Source organism: Calypte anna, chromosome 1, assembly GCF_003957555.1.
Source record: "Calypte anna isolate BGI_N300 chromosome 1, bCalAnn1_v1.p, whole genome shotgun sequence".
Classification (NCBI taxonomy): domain Eukaryota; kingdom Metazoa; phylum Chordata; class Aves; order Apodiformes; family Trochilidae; genus Calypte; species Calypte anna.
In genome coordinates this window covers 26,574,791-26,593,268 of record NC_044244.1, presented here as the reverse complement: position 1 = coordinate 26,593,268, position 18,478 = coordinate 26,574,791, and the positions used below count along the sequence as shown (strand labels likewise).

At 37.2% G+C, this 18,478-nt stretch overlaps 1 protein-coding gene across 1 annotated transcript in view; it reads left to right on the top strand.

Annotated features, from left to right (window-relative positions):
- The window catches only part of ZNF277 (zinc finger protein 277), a 54,132-nt gene extending 36,125 nt beyond the window's left edge, over positions 1–18,007 (top strand). The window contains exons 5-12 of the mRNA XM_030456156.1: positions 1,971–2,062; positions 3,432–3,542; positions 6,295–6,427; positions 13,244–13,311; positions 14,497–14,593; positions 15,098–15,140; positions 15,932–16,106; positions 17,648–18,007. Coding sequence (XP_030312016.1) covers positions 1,971–2,062; positions 3,432–3,542; positions 6,295–6,427; positions 13,244–13,311; positions 14,497–14,593; positions 15,098–15,140; positions 15,932–16,106; positions 17,648–17,840 — 912 coding nt within the window. The 3' untranslated portion in view covers positions 17,841–18,007. The remainder of the gene's footprint in view (positions 1–1,970; positions 2,063–3,431; positions 3,543–6,294; positions 6,428–13,243; positions 13,312–14,496; positions 14,594–15,097; positions 15,141–15,931; positions 16,107–17,647) is intronic.
- Positions 18,008–18,478: the final 471 nt, after the last annotated feature.

Here is an 18,478-nt window from a genome sequence, read left to right as displayed (position 1 = left end):
TAAACTCCACACCATAGAAACAAAGTTTATAAACTATTTGCAGTCATCTTCAAATTCAAGGTTATCCAAAGCACATAAGATGTACTGCTGAGTGGAGGGAGGTGACAGATACAAGTACCAGAGAAAGCCCTGCCTCATACTGACATGCTGTGGGATGTTCACTGCCTGTGTGGTACAGACAGATATCCTGCCTTAATTGCATCTCTGCAGAAGGGCTCTCACAAGATGTGTTATGCTCCATTTATCTCCTTCAGGAGTCAGCCCTGAAAAACGGGGATTTATATTTTTGATAGTTGACATTTCGCATAACGCAGCAGATCCAGCCTGAAATTTGGATAGGTGTTGATGAGCGTGACTCCAGCCTTGTAGTACAAAAAACAAAAGAAAAAAGCCCTAGGATCTGGATTTTTTGGGTTAACAGACTCTTAGCAGATATGCAACAGATACAGCTCCAAATCGTGTGGTTGCCTTGGGCCCTCAAGACGGCTGCGGAATGGTGCTCATCCCACAGCGCCCACTCACCCTGGGCTGCTTGCTGCTCCCGTGTGCCTCACTTCTGTGATCTCCAGCAGGCATCCTCTTCTTCATCTCACTGCCTCTTGGAGGACAGCCCCTTCTTCATCTCCCCTGCCTGGTCTCATGGAACAAAACCCAGCACCACGTTTATGCGCTCAGCAGCAGCCTCCTGATGCATCTCGGTGGGCGCTGTGGGGTGGTAGGCACACACCAGCCCATTCGTGCTGCAGGGCACATTCAGGCCTGCAATGACAACAGCTCAAGCCTTCTTATTGTTTCTTTTTGGGATTGGGTTGTTTCTTTTTTTTTCCTTTGCCTTATTTTTTCTTCCTGTGTTTTCCCCCACTCTTTCTTTTTACTTTTCTTTTTCTTCCTTGTCTGCTTTCTCTGGAGCTTAGCAGCAGCAGCTGAGTGTGAATTTAGATGTAGACAGGTAAATTTGGGCCTTAAAATGGTAGATGGGTATATTTGGACCTTAATCCACACAAAGGAGGTGCTGAAGAAGTAGGTGAGAAACACAAAGCTCCACTGTTGCAGGCTCTAAGGAGATAAAAAGATTGAGAAAATCCTCTAAGAAATGCAGTCAGGATCCTGAGTGTCAGAAAGCAGACAGCAGCACCTCTGCGATGCACAGAAAATAAATCCTGCTCCAGTTATCAGCACTTAAAGCACAAGTGCAGGGTAGTGTACTGCCAGGATGAAAATACGCTAAATTTTAATCCAAATACCTATTCTCCTATGTCCCTGATGATTATGGCCCTTCCATATGTAACTCCACAGCATAACTACACTGCTGCTTTTACAGCACCAGAGAAAATCACCTCCTGCCTGGTTTCGTTGCTGTTAAGAAAACTGTGGTCGAGTGTTGCAGTGTCTACCTTAGCCTGTTGCTCTAAATTAAACAGTAACCAGTGGTTAAAGCAATCTGCTTCTCCTTTTCCATGAGTTAATTATGTGCTGTAGCTCCTTGCAGAAGTTGCCAGGGTTTTGCCATCACTCCTCTATAATGAAAACATCTCCCAGGCTTCCTATGATTAGAGGTGTAAAATTGAGTTTGTCAGTCCACTGGGTGTTACGTAGTTACCCATAAACTTGCTCATTGATACGAGAGGTAAATCAGAACCTAAGTAGAGACAATAAACTCATGCTATATACAGAAACATTTAAACACCTGCATAAAATTTCACTGTGAATTGTATTTCTTCCCATGCACCTTGTACAATACTGTCAGAATTTTAATGGAACTTGACTGGAGCAAATGCTGCCTTTGGAAAAACTTGTGATTTTTGTGATAACCCATCCTCAAAAAATGCTAACTTCTGTTTTCTGTGAGTAATACATAATAATTTTGTATATTGATTATTACCACTGAGGATAAGGAGGTATAGTTAGCTTATGTGATGTGATTACTGTTATTTTTTTTTCTGAGTAACTGTATCTGTTTCTTTTAATAGAGAGAAATTCTAGAACAGCAACAGCAAGAGAGATATGACACAAGTTTTCATAGTATGTGTATGTTCTGTGATCAAGAATTCACAGGAAACAGGTTTGTTTATTGACTTGTTTGCTTTTGTTCATTTTTTTCCTATCTGCTCAGTATTTTTGTTTATGGTTTTAATGTTACAGAACCTAATGGTAGTACTCAGAAGACAACATTCATTTTAAGGTATAGTTTAAGTATTTATTTCAACTGCAGTGCCATTTTAAATAGATCCCCTCCCACTTCTCAATCTTTTATTCTCATACAACTTTTTATACTACACAGTATACTGGAGTTGGGAGCTGAACTTTTTAAAATCAAGACAGTACTTCAGCAGTTGTTTTAGTGTCAAGGAGAGCTGTTTAGGTCAGTATGGCTGTTAAAAAAATATTTCTAGAGAGTTGCACTTTTTCCTATTTAAGCCTCTTCAAAGCAGTGTTGCTTTGAAGATTGAATGAAAAAGAGAGGAGGGAAATCAGAGTGAGAAAGGAGTGCTTTGCAGCATCAGTCAAGTGTGAGCAGGAGTTGCATTCAAGTGCTTTGTCCAGTGAAAATTTGGTTTTTACACAGTATCTGTGCTACTCTGTAGTTCTGTTACTCCAGAAAGGTAGAACAGCCTGGAGAACACCCTGCGCCTCGTCTCTGTGTTGTGTGAGTGTCCTGTTCTCTTTACTGCCTGGTGTAATGAAATTCTCATCGTTCAGCTACCAAGAACTTCATTCTCTGTTTACTCTTGCATCTCACAGAATATGATTTTTAAATTGTGCCTGCATGGTGGCAAGAGCAAGGCTTGGTGGAGTTAACAGGTGGATTTTTCTTTGGTCCCCAGATTCAGAAATTGAGGCATATAGAGATGTTAAGCACCAAAGGAATTAACCACTATACCTCTATTAGAAAAATAACTTACTTAAACATCCATTAGGTTTGTTCATGTGTATTTTTGAGTGCTGTTTGTGTTGCTAGTGCTGTGTCAGCTATATTGCTGAAAATTGATGTAAACGCATATCACACACAAGAATTTCTGCTTTGTTAACCAGCACAGAGAGAACTGACAAATGGCTTTTTAGAATGTTTCTCAAGACAGTTGTTTGAAATGTGCCATTTGCTTATTCAAGTTAATAAATGAGCCTTGCTAACAGTAAGGGTCAAAATAAACTATACTGTAATTTTCATTTAAAGGATTATATTTTATGCATGTGGATTAAATCGTTGTGATTTAAGAGTTAGTGAATGTTCAGGAGAGCTGAAATTGAAAACTTCCAATTTCAATGAAGTTGCATTCTTTATTACTAGTAGTGGCAGCAGCTCTGTTATTATTTATTTAATGTTGGGTTTTATGTATTTATAGAGCAATTGGTGTGTTTTCAGTCACTAATTGAATAGTTCTCATATGTACTGAGAAATATGCAATGTTCTTTCTGAATGTCTTTTGTAGATCTGTCCTTCTCAATCATATGGCAAGAGAGCATGCTTTCAACATTGGGCTGCCAGATAACATTGTGAATTGCAATGAATTTCTGTCTGTTTTACAAGAGAAGCTTGACAAGTGAGTAGTTTCTTGTTCTCTTTTTTTTTCACGGACTTAGGTCATATTTCTTTAATCTTGGAAATAAGTTGGGTTAAAATTAATTAAACATTTATGGCTGCTTAAGAAGAAACAAAGAGAAATTGGAAGTTTATTGTGGGTGCTCTTTGAAGGCTTTTTGTTGACTTATTGTAAGCTAATTCATAACAATTCATAGTATGTATTTGCTGGAAGAACAGAGTCATGCAGTGCTTCATTTGTTACACATTGCACAGTTTCCATTGACATGGAAAGAGCACATCCCTTTTCCTCGTGACTTAATGTTCTGGTTTCTCATCAAAACAGTCTTTTTGGTAAACATCTCTTTAGTCACTAAACACAGAGTTCTTATACCAGTCTTCATTTGACTCTCTATGTATCAGTAACACATGATGTTATTCCTGCTTACAAGAGGACATCCCAGAGCAGAGGGGGAAAGCCAGTGTATATGCTAGCTCAGAAACTTGTAAACCTGAAATGACTGAAGAAGTTATAAAGGGGATTTGGCAGGACTTGGGTAGCAAAGAGCAAGAAACTCTTCACTGTAGTCTCCTTTGCAAGTATCTAAGTGCTCTTTATGGATTTCATAAATGGGACAATATGAAGTATGCTGCAAATATAAATTGGATCCTAACAGAAAGTACACTTCCTTAAGAGTGAAACTGTAGTTTTATCAAGTTTGTTAGATTTTAATACAATCTCTAAACAAGGACTATAGGAGAAATGTATCTAAATCTTAGGCTTACTAATGAAAAGCCACAGAACACTGGAATCGGTGAACACTGCAATATGGAAATTAGATTAAATATCCTGCCAAATACATTTAGGATTCATTGGTTTGTGCATCTAAGAGGAAAAAAAAAAAACAAGAATAATAAAAAAGAATAAATTCTAAGGATGAAAAAGCCAGAGTGCTCACTTAAATTAGTCTTTGGTTTGATAATGGATGTACAGTCAAACAGACACAGGTTAAGAATGCCTTTTATGTCTTTGGTGTTGCCTAATGCATTGAGTTACTTTGCTCACTGATTAATTGCAACTTCACTATTTATCAGTTGGACCCAAGGACTTTCCTTAGATGGAGGTTTCTCAAAGCCAGTCCTCTCTGCAATTAATCCACATGGTGAAGCTGCTTCCAAAGTAGTGCAAGGCCTCTCCTTCTACTAATGAGAATAGACTTAGTAGCTATGCTAGTAGAACAGTACCTAAAAACAGTACCTATTATCAAGAGGAGAAAAATCTTGTTTCAGGCAAATAGCATAACTAGATTATGTATGCTGAGGAAAAGCATTATGTACTCTCCTGGAGGTACTTTTCACAAGTAGAGCAAACACTTCACTGTTAGCTGGTAGAGCAAAGTAGATATTAGAAGTTGTAGATATATTCTGCTGTTGAACTTATGATTCACCAAAAAGGTAATATTTAGATTTTGAGGATGCAAACAAAAAACATCCTTAATAGTAAACCTAAATGTTATAAATGTTACAGCAGAATCCTGTGTTGCTGCTCCACACATAAGAGCTGATAGGAATCTGGAGGCAGCCTTTGCTGAAGGAAAATCTTTTGTTTGTTTTGTTTTTTTGTTTTTTCCTGCTAGCTATCTTCAATACAACGATAAAATGCCACAGTTATAAAGTTTTTACTTCTTAAGAATCTGTTTTCTAGGGAGTTTCCCCTTTGGCTTACAGATTGTTTTTCAAAAAACCCAGAAACTCTCCATCTTGATACGATATGTAAGCCATCACTTATAGGAAAAATGTTTTAGCACCTTGGCTAACGAGAGGCTCAAGACCTGCATACATTAAATAAAAAGGTATTACAGAAAGGTCCTGGTAAGTCTCTGCCTGAAAAAAATGAACATCATCTCTTTCAGGGAGAATCACCCATTTAGGCTGAAATGTAGTTAAGTGTCCTCATAGACCACTTGCCTGAGTCAAGAGTCTTGACTTTGCTTTGTAGGCTCAACTTTCAGCTGTTACTTGATATTACAGTGGAGGGAGCATTGATTCTGTAATGCTTGTTTTAGAGAATTTAAGATGACATGTACACTTTGATTTGGATTGTTCTAGAAGACATACTGTGGTAAAAATCACATTTGCTAATTAATGTTTTCACCTGTCAAGTAATGTGTGTGAGTATATAATGTTTCTTTATGTATGTACATGTATGTATAGATGTATGTATACATGGGGGGTATATTAATTTATTTATTGAATTTGATTTCTCAGGACTTCAAAATCTGTTCATTGCCCTGGAAAACTTTGATTTAGCCTCCCTGTATAGAAATATAAATATTTCTGTTTAGCTAATTTAAATTGTTTTAAAATATACATAGTACATTCAGATTTGGGGTTGTTTTTTGGTTTTTCTGATGGATTGTATGCCACTGTAAGTGTATGCTGAGTAAAGACTTCACATGTTGACCATTAGGTGTGCTCCATGCCCTTGGTGGGACCATTTTTGGTAATCAGGCTTCTCTTTTGTTTTGCGTGGATGGCAGACAGTAAATTTTAAAATTATCTATATTTTCATTTGATATCATTTTTATCCTCTCTGTGTTTAATTTACTCAACTGTGATCTAAGATTATCTTGTACTTTTTTATTTTAAATAAACTTTATTTTTATTTAGCTTACTCTCATATGCTTAGCATGAATTTTATATATCTCCAGCTAATTTGAGGATGCTATTTTGTGCTATTTTTGTTTTGACATATTGACCTGCTTTTATCTTAGATTGCAGTGTTTATACTGTGAAAAAGTCTTCAGAGACAAAAACACACTTAAAGATCACATGAGAAAGAAGCAGCATCGCAGAATCAATGCCAAAAACAAAGAATATGACAAATTTTATATCATTAATTACTTGGTAAGTGCTTCTATGAATAATTAGTAAATTGACTAAAGAGATGCAGACAATATCTTGTTAAAAGTGAGTAATTCCAAACCAGTAATTAGTATGAAGGTCAAAAATCAAGTGAAGGACTCTTAAGAAATTTGCTCATTTATGATACGATATTCTGGATAACTGTTAAACTAAAGTAAACATTTATTGTTGAAAATTGATTTTGAGAGATGCAAGAATGCAGCCTGAAGAGATGCTAATCATCATGTTGTTACTGCTCATCTCTTCTTGAACAACCAGAAGGGAAAATGAGATATAGTGATGAAGTGCATGGAGGTCTAACTTGATTGCTATTGGCTTTGAGCTTGTTTTCTAAAACCTTAATTTGGAAGTGCACTTCAGAGAATAAATTGTATGCAAAGAGCAGGAAAATGAAAGATATGCAGATGAAACAAAAAGTGTTTGTTTTTAGCCTCCAGGTAGGTGTATGTTGCTAGGCATTAATGGTTTTTATCTCAGACCTTTGAGAATATGTATGCATGTGTGTAACAGATTTTCACTTGCTGTCTTCAACTCATGAATGTAGGAGCTGCTTCAAAAGCTGCTACATTCTGTGCCAGAAATAACTATTTTTCACCTGAACTAGACTTTGTGCTTTCTACATGTGTTAATATGCAGGTTATAAATAGGCATCCTGTACTGTTTTACCCTCTCTTTCCCTTTAATTTCTTGCCCTGGGTTTTACTCTAAAACTAAGAACAAAAAGTTTTACGATTAACGCTCTTCCAACTCCCTTCTATGCAAGATGGAATGTGTTCCCTCTGTGATCCTGTGTACTTCCCTTCCAAAGGTCAGTGATCTGAGACCTATATTTTCTTTTCTAGATATCAAGTATCACTGCTGTAAAAACTGATCTATATTTTCTGTACAAGGGGGAAGAAGCTGTGAAGTTCTCCAGAATAGATGTTCTCAGCTTCTCAGCAAAACCAAGTATTCACTTCTTTCTTGAAAGTTAACAGGCTTGAATTTAATGTTATTCCTTTAACTGATTTTAATAGTTTCATTCTTTTCTGCTAGTCCTGCAGTAGTCTCATGTTCATATTTGAATCTGGCACAGATTTGATTAGGAAACTGAGCTAGATGACTGCCCAGAAGCACAGAGAAACATGTGATATTTCTTCAGAACTTTTAGAGACCTTCAGGGAAGTAATGACATTAGTGCAGGCACAGTGTCTCTGTCATGTTAATGAGCAGAATATGCCAAGGTAAATAGAACAGCAAGACTAATACTCAAATACCTAACTTCTTCTCCCACTCTGTTCAGTTGCTTCAAAACTGGTGACCTTGCCTGTGCTGTCTGCTGATGACGGTCTGTGGCCTCTCTGCTTCCTGAACCATGTCCAGCATTTTCTGGTTAGTGCTGTTGGTCTGGCCATGGAACATGGAAATCATTAAATGAGCAATCACAGGACAGTGCTCCAGTCAGGGCCTTAGTCCTCTTTAGTTATAGGTGGTATTCTGGGCAGGACTTTGCAGAGTAACTTCTTACGACAGCCTGAACCAATTTCAGGCATTAATCACTTAACAGTGTTACTCAGAGATGTATTTTTCAAGTCCTTGCTATTAACAGACATAGGATGGTAAACACAATTCAAATAAGATCTGTGAAACCACCAAAATCTTTGGTGGGGGGTCTCCACTCCAGGTGCAAGGTTTTTACTAGTGTGGTGCCAGTGCTTCTTCTGGGACATACCTTGAATTATCAGAAATCTTTGTTGGCTCTACATGCTCTTCTACAGCCATATTTTCTTTATACAAATATTCAGTTGTCTTTCACTACGTTCTACCCAGTTGTCTTTCTACTCAGTCTTTCTGGTTCCTCAAACTGTAGCCATATCAGAACTTCTGACATTTCTCTTTTAAAGAAAGGGATTTTTTTAAAATAAAGGATTAAAAACAGACTAAAAGCTCTCTATTACACACTTATTACACTTATTACACAGCTTGCTATAAATTTGCACACTAATGTTGCATGACATGAAATTGTTTATTAACATGAAATTCCTAGGATAGTTCCTACACTGTAGAAAGTTTTTGCTTTCAAAATAGCCTTTGGTTAACCCTTTATTTTTTCACAAAGGAGAAGTTTAACAGGAAGAAGTTTAGTTTGTTCACTGAGGGCTCAGCAGATCAGCCTTTACTTGTAAGGAGGAATAAGATTATTCTCTACTGCATGTATTTAGTTTACAGTAATGCAGACAGTATTGTTTTTTTCAAGCTGGGTCTATATTCAATGAATTCTAGATGTTAGGTCTACTTTCTGAGATGACTTGATACATTTGCTTCCTCTCCCCCAGCACTTCACTTCAATTTAATAGAGGATATTTTTTTTAGTGTTTGCTATCAACCTTTACTGAATTCTCAATGAGTCAGTAAAAGAGCTGTGCTTCAAATTGTTTCAAGTGTCCAGGGGAGTCACACAATTTCACAAGCACAGACATGGATTAGAAATCTTATTTAAAATGACAGATGTACTGTTTCAAAATTTACTACTGAAATCATCCTACCTAAAAATGTAGGCATACAGTTTTTCCAGGTTTTTATGTCTTCACAGAAAATTTTGAATTTTGGGAATGTAGCAAAGATCTTTCTATATGCTATGTCTGATCCAGTTTGTTTTCATTATTAATAGACTATACTATAAGTAGGTTTCTAATTATAAACATCAACATTATCACAGTCTTATCCACTTTAGTTTTAGGATGTGCACCATAAAGTTTTTTCTATCAGCAAATCTTCAGTTAAACAGATAGTTCCTTATTATAACCATCTTATAGACATTATTGTCCTTTTTTAAAATTTTCTATTGCATATTATCTTCACCAAGCACTGTGTGAAATAGTCATAATAATCTGGAACTGTCAGATTCCTGTATTTGCTGGCTTTTGCACAGAGATTTTAAGGTCTTTTTGTTCAGGTGTCCTGTGAACTCTCTTATGATCTTCTGGCCAGTTCTTGCTTGTGTTTTTAAGGTGATGGCAGAGCTCCTATTGGTTTCATTTAGAGCAAGGGTTGCCAACCTTCTTCTTTTCTCTCCATTCTGCTTCTGGCTTCACTCATGTTTTCATTGCAATTGTGATAATCTGTTTCATAATGTAAGTTACATTTTATGTCTGTATGTTGGTAATTCCCTCTGAATTTCCAGTTCAGCACAGATAGCAATGAGTTCTTTAAGAGCAAAGCCCTTTGCAAATATTTTGGTATTCTGAGATTTTCTGTGACTTCTGTCATAACCTATGAACTGCTTTGATTTGTCTACCCCCATATTATTGACCTGTTCCTCTGCTCACAGGCTACTGTTAGGAGTAGGACACATGATCTTTAGTAGGAGTGGAAACCTTTTTTGTCATATGCATGCATAATAGATTTTTTTCATAAGCAAGTATCAAAAGCTTATTATTAGATACTTACATTAAATTAGAGAGGGAGTTTTCCTATTATGCAAATTACTTGAAAGGCAGTGGGATCACTTCCTTAGTGAGTTTTCAGGTCTTATGTCAGTGTTGTGTAAGTATGGAAAATAAAACTGATCCTATTCAGAAAGGCTTGGAAGATGAATTGAAAAACTCATAGTAGTGGGTGAAGACAGTGTATACAAGATCATTTGTAGGCTACCTTATTTTTCTTTTCACCAAAAGAAGTTCCAACCTAATTTTCTTGTTTCTGGACCTGTTTTAGCATGTGGCTCCATGACTTGCCTTGCACAGATAGTCAAGTGAAAATGGTTAGGGAAGATGTCTTAATCTGTTGTGTCTGCTGGAGGCCATATTCACAGCCCAAGGAATCAGATCTAGACTGACAGGACCTTTTGGTGTTTACCTGATTTTTACCAGCAGCACTTTAAGTATAGAGTGTGCTTTGTCACAAGCACAGATGTTTATATTCAAATTGACTCATGGCATGTGTCTGTAGTAATGTAAGATGACTATAATGAATGTGCTTATCACAGAGCTAGACAGCTGAAAATGGTGCTGGTAATTTCCTAGAAAACTTGTTTCATAAAGCCTTTATCTTTCCTGGAAGATAAAAAGTTTTGGCTTTATTGCCAAACTCTAAATAATCATTATTAATTGTTGGGAGCTGGGAGAATGTTTTCTTATGGGAGCTACTATTTATATTTAGTGTTTTTTGATTTAGGCAGGGTGTATTTTGTAAAATACAAAAGGAAGACCTTTCATCAGTTGGTGATAGTTCAAGACTTAATAAAATCCCCCAGGTGGGGGAAAAACTTACTAATAAAATTCATCAAATGTCTATTAATTACTGTTGGAGCTGGACCATCTTTTCTATGTGAAAAAATATTTTCTAGTAGGACTAGTAAGTCCTGCAGCAATATCATATTTAGATAATTGCAGTAATGAAGGTAAGAAGAATGAGAGAAAAATTGCAGAGGAAAGCAGCATCTGTTTGGGGTTTCTGAGCTCCTCAGGCCTGGAACGACATTTGCATGTAGTTCAGTAACTGCTCTTTTGGGAAAACTGTTTGAGATGCCAGCTGCTGTTTCCAGTTTCTCCCATATCAGCACTTCTCAAGTTGGGATATGTTGCCTTGGTGAAGCACACAGACCTTCTCACTATAGAACCCTTAAAACTGGCTGCAAGCAGAGAAGATATTGAGTCAGTTAATCTCTGTGCATTTAGACTTCTTTTTGGAAGAGGAAATCAAATGCACATGTTTGCATGCTCTCCTCACTTTTCTGTGAGCCTCCTCTCTGTGAGATACATAGGGAGTCTGGTTTTTTTAAGGTTAGTTTTCCTTGGCTATGTATCAAGGCATGCAGGTTTGGTTTATTTAATTATACATTTTCTGCTGTTTGAACTACGAACAATATCAAGTCTCGTTTTTATCTCTGGTTTTATTGAGAATTTCATGGGAGTATCTAGAGATGATTGCTGGGAGCTCTTGTATCTTGGATGAAAGAGGAAGCGAAGCTGAATACCTAACAAAGCACCCCTGGTACCAGATGCTCATCAAGATGTAGAACTGAAAAAAAATATGTTTTTTAAAAAGAAGGAGTAAAAAAGCCTGAAAGAACTGTAAGAATGTTTAAAAAAACTCTTTCCCACCCAGTAGTTCAGCTTCAGTCTCTTGGCACTTTCCTCACAGTGTCCCTGTTACCCATTTGCCGAGCAATTTTCTAGTGATACAAGATCTGATTAGCTTCTCCCTTTTTATTTTATCTTCTGAATATAAACAGATAAGGGAAACAGAGACCTCTTACAAAATCCTTCTCTACCTTCCTTGAAGAAATACTATAAAGAAACAACAACAACAACAAAGCTTGTGCATGGTTTACCCCTTTCACCATTAATTAAAAGGTGAAGCTTAATATTGGCTGCTGTTTTGAATGTACTCTTTGTTTTTGCAAATATACTTCAAGCTGGTAAGGGGGAAAACTGAGCATTCATCCTCATTTTGCAGTGGTTGTGAGCTGCTATCCCCTCATTAAGGTGTTAACATTAGCAGCCATAGGGAACTAGTGTGCAGCTGGGAGAACATGTGGTGAGAAGTGTTAATGGCCTCATGTTATCTCACAGTAATGGTGACATTAATGAGTGTCCCCTGTAACTCAGAGAGTTTACACACTACCATGTAGCATCACTGAATTAATTACTGAATTTTCATTCTGTGATATATGGCAACATTATATTTAGAGCTGCCTAGTGACATCTGTTTATCATTTACCTGGTAGACACTAACAGCTTTGAAAATTCTTATCAAACTGCTAAATGGTAATAATAGTACTTGTTACTAGGGATGTTATTAAATATATTTATCAGAAGGAGTAGTTGAACAAAATAAATGAAAAAAATCTTTTTATTAGCTGCCTCTTTTTTAATGGAGACAAGACTATTAGCTATGATCTTCGTGAATCCTTCACAGCCATCAAAAATATGAGTTCAAAAGTGGTGTTTTGATTATTGGTTAGTTTTCTCTAGTTTATTTTTAAAGCAGGAATGAGAGGAAAGAAAATTCTAAGTAAAGATCACTGCTGGTATTTCAGTAGAGCACTTCAGCTTTTTATTGCCTGTTATTTATATCACAGTCACGCTGAGAGTGCTTCCCATTGTGCTGAACGTTGCACAAATGTATTGTGATATACTTTGTGCTGAAGGTCTTAAAGATATAAATAAACAACACAAAAAACCTGAAAGGAAGAACAGAGCACTATGAATAGATGTGCTTACATTCATGTCTGGGAAGAGGGCAGAAAAGAAACTGAGTCTAGCTCAGAGTTCTCTCTGAGCCGTGGCTCCTAGTGCCTTTCTGGGGTATGCTCTAGCTAAGTTTACACAATGTGTTATTGCTGACATAACCTTGCACAAGGTACAAGCAGTGACTGGTGTAGCTCTGCCAACTTAACTCTCAGGTGTGACAGCTGCATTGTTTAAGCAGCATATGCTGCATGAAGAGCAAGGTAGGCAGACTGGATTGAGCTATTGTGATGGCAAACTGGAGGCACTGATAAAATACCCACCTCTGGAGCATCGTAGTAGTGGTACAACACTCTAGTTTTACACAGAGCTCAGATGCATTTCATGAGAGCTGGGGACCAAATCATCTTCTTCCCATTCATAGTGTGGGGAATGCCCCATTAAAATAAATTTCTGTTTTAAAACTTACTACCAAAGCAGTGTTGTATGACTACCTTTAACTCACAAAAGTACCAAAGTGATCCAAAATAAGATGCTTATTGTGAGTTCCCAGGTGGTTTTTCAGTTGACATATAAAATGGGATGTGAATCAGGAAATGTTTTTTCTTTTCTTTTTTCTCCCCAGGAATTTGGAAAGTCTTGGGAGGAAGTGCAGTCAGAGGATGACCGGGAATTACTAGATAACCTAGAAGAGTAAGAGTCACTTGTGTGCCTATTATTGAAGACTTGCAAGACCATTATTGTGGAAAACAATGCTAAGGGAAAATGCTGTGCATAGTTAGTACACAGTTAAAATTAATTTAAGCCAGTCAAATCAACTCCAAATTGTACTCATGAAAGATGCTTCTACACAAGGAGGGCTTTAAACTCTGTATTTCAACCATAAGCCTAATTTTTGCTTGCATGTAGCTCAAACAAGGGCCTTTTAAGTTTGTAAGGGTGTAGACAAAACATATTTTATTTTTGTACTAAAAACCAGTTCAATTAGTTTGTTCAAATTTAAAAAACAGAGTTAAGCATCAAAAATGTCAGCATGAGAACTACATGCTGTTAAAAAGTCTGATAAAAAGGTAACAATTGGAGATTAAAGCAGGATTTCAAAGGAAACTTCTCAGTGATGCTGAATGAGGGCAGTATCTCCATCTCCTCTGTGGTCATCTGTGGTCCAGGCCCTCAGATCACTGCAGGGGTGGCTTCCTTGGCCACAGAGAATTGAATAAGCAAGAAGTAATTTATGACTATCAGAGCCCCTGATCTTCCTGGGTTTGTCTGTAATTTGCACTTAATTTTCCTTGGTTACACCTGGTTGCAATAATACTTCTATCTCAGTGTATTGTGGACCTAAATGGATGTACTGGTAAAGTATTTCTTCTCTGCTTGCATGTCTGATACTAGCATGAGTGTCTTTTTCAGGAATTATGTTTGATAAGTAAATAACACTTTTCATGAACTCTGCCTGATGGTTATGTCTTTGGCTGAGGTATTGAAAGATTAGAAAGGTATCACAGAATTTTAAAAGACCTTATCAAAATAAGCACTGAACACAGTATCTGATGGCTTGCCAAACTGGATAGAAACTGAAGTCAAGATCCTGGTTTTTTAGTGCAGGCTTCAAGCAGGACTTATTGCCTGTCTGCACCAGGATTACCCAACAGTAGCTGCTCATTTTTTCTTGAGTTTGTAATTTTTTTAGCCAGCAAACCAGATTCTAATGATATTTCCAGTTATAAATCCACACTGTCTCTGCACTCCTTTCAGCTATTCTGTTTATCTGGATTTATTTTTGGTGCTGTGAATGCAGAATGTGAAGTGCCCTTTCACAAAATCTCTCTTCTCTTTCCCACAATTAAATGAATCTTTTTGACTCTTAATCATAAGAGACTGGTCTGACTGGGAAGAGCATCCTGTGTGTGCAGTTTGCCTGTTCTGTGAACAACAAGAAAACACTACAGAAAAACTCTACCTTCACATGCAGGTAGGATTTGTTTTAAATATCCATTCTTTCAACACTTTGGAATTACCAGGTAGGACTGTAGCATCCTTGATAAGCTGAAATTATCTGCTGCTTTAGGATGCCCTCTTTGGCACAGAACTAAAGTACTGCATGCATCTGCAGCATCTGCTCTCTAAAATATGTAGTAGAGTCACGTTTTACATTGAGAGTATGAGTAGCTATTAATAGTGAGTGTGCTAACAACAAAGGGCATCTTTAATTATCTAATCACTTGATGAATTAAAACATTTGGTAGTTTGTTTTTCAGTTTTAGTAAACTTTTTAACCAGAGCGTTGCAGTTTAACAGAGTATAAAAGTTTCTGATAAAACAAAACTTTTGGGAATTTTTTTATGTGTTAGTGTTTGCATCTCAACGTGCATACTTCTGTGTCAGTCTATGAAAAGCTGAGCTGTCTTTAACTTGGAATAGTAGAAGTAGTGGAAATAAGATATTTTATTCTTTCCTTTTTTTTTTTGCCCTCCAGAAATCACATGGATTTGACTTCCCTAAAATAAAATCAGATCATGGTGAGTAAGAGATCCTGTAATTGTCATAATTTGCCACTAGTACAGAGAAAACCACATCAAAAGAATACTGGAAAACAACTGTATCCATTTGATTTTTGTTCAGACATTTAGCTTTTCCATTATGGAAATTGTTTCTGCCAACTTACAAAATAACTGTTTCTGCCAGCTTACAAAAGAACAGGAACAGTTTATTTTTCTGCAACTCCTATTAGTGCCAAAGATGTGTGTTTTGGTTTTTTTTAAAACATTTTAAAAACATTTTTTTAAACCATTGGATTCTTTTGCAGAGTAGTTTCTACAAATACTCATTCTATGAGTCCCAGGTTTGGCTGCTGGAGCCCTGGAAAAATAATGATTATAGAACAACAACAACAACAACAACAACAACAATAATAATAATAATAATAATAATAATAATAATAATAATAATAATTATTATTATTATTATTATTATTATTATTATTATTATTATTATTATTATTCATAATGTTGTTGTTAGAGGTTTTGTTATTCCTGTTAAGTCTTGCTTGCATCTTAGAAGGCCCTGCTCTAAGCTGTGTTTGGCCACAGTTTTTTGCTGTAGATTGAGAGGAAGAAAGGTGTTTGCATTTTTTTGATATAAAGGGCCAGTTCCCCTGCAGCTGGAGAAAAGCATCGGTTCAGTTAATTTACTAAGTTACAGCATTCAGCACTGGTCTTCAGTAAACCCTTATCAATCTTTATGCTTAATCCAAGAAAGCATTTTTAAATTCTCATGTTCCTCAATGCTTGCCCACTACCATCTCTCCCAGGTCTGAACTTTTATCAGCAAGTAAAGCTAGTGAATTTCATCAGAAGAGAAATCCATCACTGTCGTTGTTACAACTGCAAGGAGAAATTTCAGTCTAAAGGAGAACTGATAACTCATATGGAAGAAACCAAACACATCACATTCCTACCAGCCAAGTCTACATGGGATCAACCACAGTAAGGGCACACAAGTTTCTTCCAGCATTTGTACTGTTACTTGATAGTGTCTGTAAAACCAAGTTGAAATTTCTAGTTTTTGCTATTGCAACTGTGCTCTGAGCTCTCCAGCTCTACTGGATGTGATAAAATAATAACTTGTCTCAAAACTACTCAGAATTATAATTTCTGTACTGTATGAAGCTAAGATCATAGAATCACAGAATTGGCTGGGTTGGAAGGGACCTCAGACATCATCAAGTCCAACCCTTGGTCTACTACCGCTGCAGTTACCAGACCATGGCACTGAGTGCCACATCCAGTCTCTTTTTAAATATCTCCAGGGATGGAGAATCCACCCCTTCCCGGGGCAGCCCATTCCAATGTCTGATCACCCTCTCCGTAAAGAAATTCTTTCTAATGTCCAACCTAAACTTCCCCTGGCACAGCTTGAGACCATGCCCTCTTGTCTTGCTGAGAGCTGCCTGGGAAAAGAGACCAACCCCCACCTGGCTCCAACCTCCTTTCAGGGAGTTGTAGAGAGCGATGAGGTCTCCCCTGAGCCTCCTCTTCTCCAGGCTGAACACCCCCAGCTCTCTCAGCCTCTCCTCATAGGATCTGTGCTCGAGTCCCTTCACCAGCCTGGTTGCCCTCCTTTGGACCCGCTCCAGGACCTCGATATCCTTCCTAAACTGAGGGGCCCAGAACAGATGAATATGTAATACTTCTCTTCTAGTTGCATCCCAGATGCCCTATCCCTATTATTTGTGTCTGCACTGCCAAGTTAGTACGCTAGTGATATTTATTGTTGCAAAACTGTCTTTTGCCTGTATTTGCAGTTGTGCAGCGAAGGGTGAAAAGTGCACTCAGAGCACTTTCCCTTCTAGTGGAGCCAAGGTTGAATCTGTGCACCAAAATGACATCTCAAACGCCTCACTTGTAGGCCTAAGATTCTTCCAGCTCTTGGCTCTCCACACAGATACAGATCATGCCCAGGGTGGACACCTGACACATACTTCATTGCTAGAAAAGATATGATCTGGGCACATGGTTCTAGAAGCAAACCAAACTATTTCTTTTGCATGTCTAATTTTGCATGCATAATGCCTACCTAGCTTTAGGCATCAAAACAAGTTGGTTGTTTACCCTTGGTTTTCTCTATAGCAAACAGAGAGAGAGAGTGTAGCATAACACTGATTCAGATTTTAAGTAGTCTGAATAGGCCTGGGGAGTGATGGTGATAAAGCCCAGGACAAGTTCTAACTCAAACATCTCAGTTCAGCATTTGTCATGAGACAGATCTGGATCTGTGGCTTCACTTGTGACAACATACAGATAAAGAAAGAGAGGGAAGAACTTGTCTGTTGCCAGCTCTTCTGTACAGCTCTTTAAGACATCCAAGCCACCTGATTTTTTTGGGGTTTGCTGTTTACTGTCATTCCAGACAACTAGACTGTCATTTTTTGTCATTTTTGCCTTTTTAAAATCCAATCTCAAAATATGCTCCATCTCTTTCAAACAGAGTATGTGACTATGCAGTAATTATGCCTTCTTGCTTTCAGGTATTATTTCCCTACCTATGAAAATGATTCACTCCTTTGTACTCTGTCAGACAGTGAAGATCTGATAACTGAGGATCAAAGTGAAGATGTCCCTGTTGTAAGCGAAGATGTATCCAGTCTAAAAGCCCTCAAAAAAAGCAGTGTTTTAAACCAGCTCCTGTATGAAGAGAACAAGAGTCAGGAGGAATTTTGACCAGGATTCACAGTTGCTGATCTTTAAGTGTTTCTTCTGCAAGACAAAAAAAAAAAAAAAAAAAAAAAAAGACATTCTTTCACGAATATTGGAATGCAGTTTAACTCAGAGATATTGTCACTGAGCAAATATTGTATGAAAGTAAATGCTAAATAAAATTTAAGTGTAAACTTTCCTGGTTTCCTTTAAATTCTAGCTTTGTTTTAAAAGGAAATGCTGGCTTTTCTGCTTGGTCCTCCAATAACTTCAAGTATTATTTACAAGTGGGGTTTTCCTTTTTTTTTTTTTCTCCATTTTTTTCTGAATAAATCAGGTTTAAAGTTCTGGTTTAAGGCCATCTTGTGAAGAGCATAAACAATTGAGACAAGGTGCCTTGATATATGAAGCAATGAGTGAATCTTCCATGTGTTACTGCTGTTGGAGAGGATACAGAAGAAAGCTTTAATTTAATTTTTGGTCTGTTGTGTAAAGCAAATTTTGCTATTTTTAAGTTTAAACCTACTTCAAAGTGTAAACATGTCTGTATATATTATTCATCATCAATCTATAAGATACATGGTGCCTGTTCTGAAAACTGGCTCAGGGGCATCAGTAAAGCTCTGTCTGGCCTGTGAGTATCTGACTGCAGAGAAAGCTGC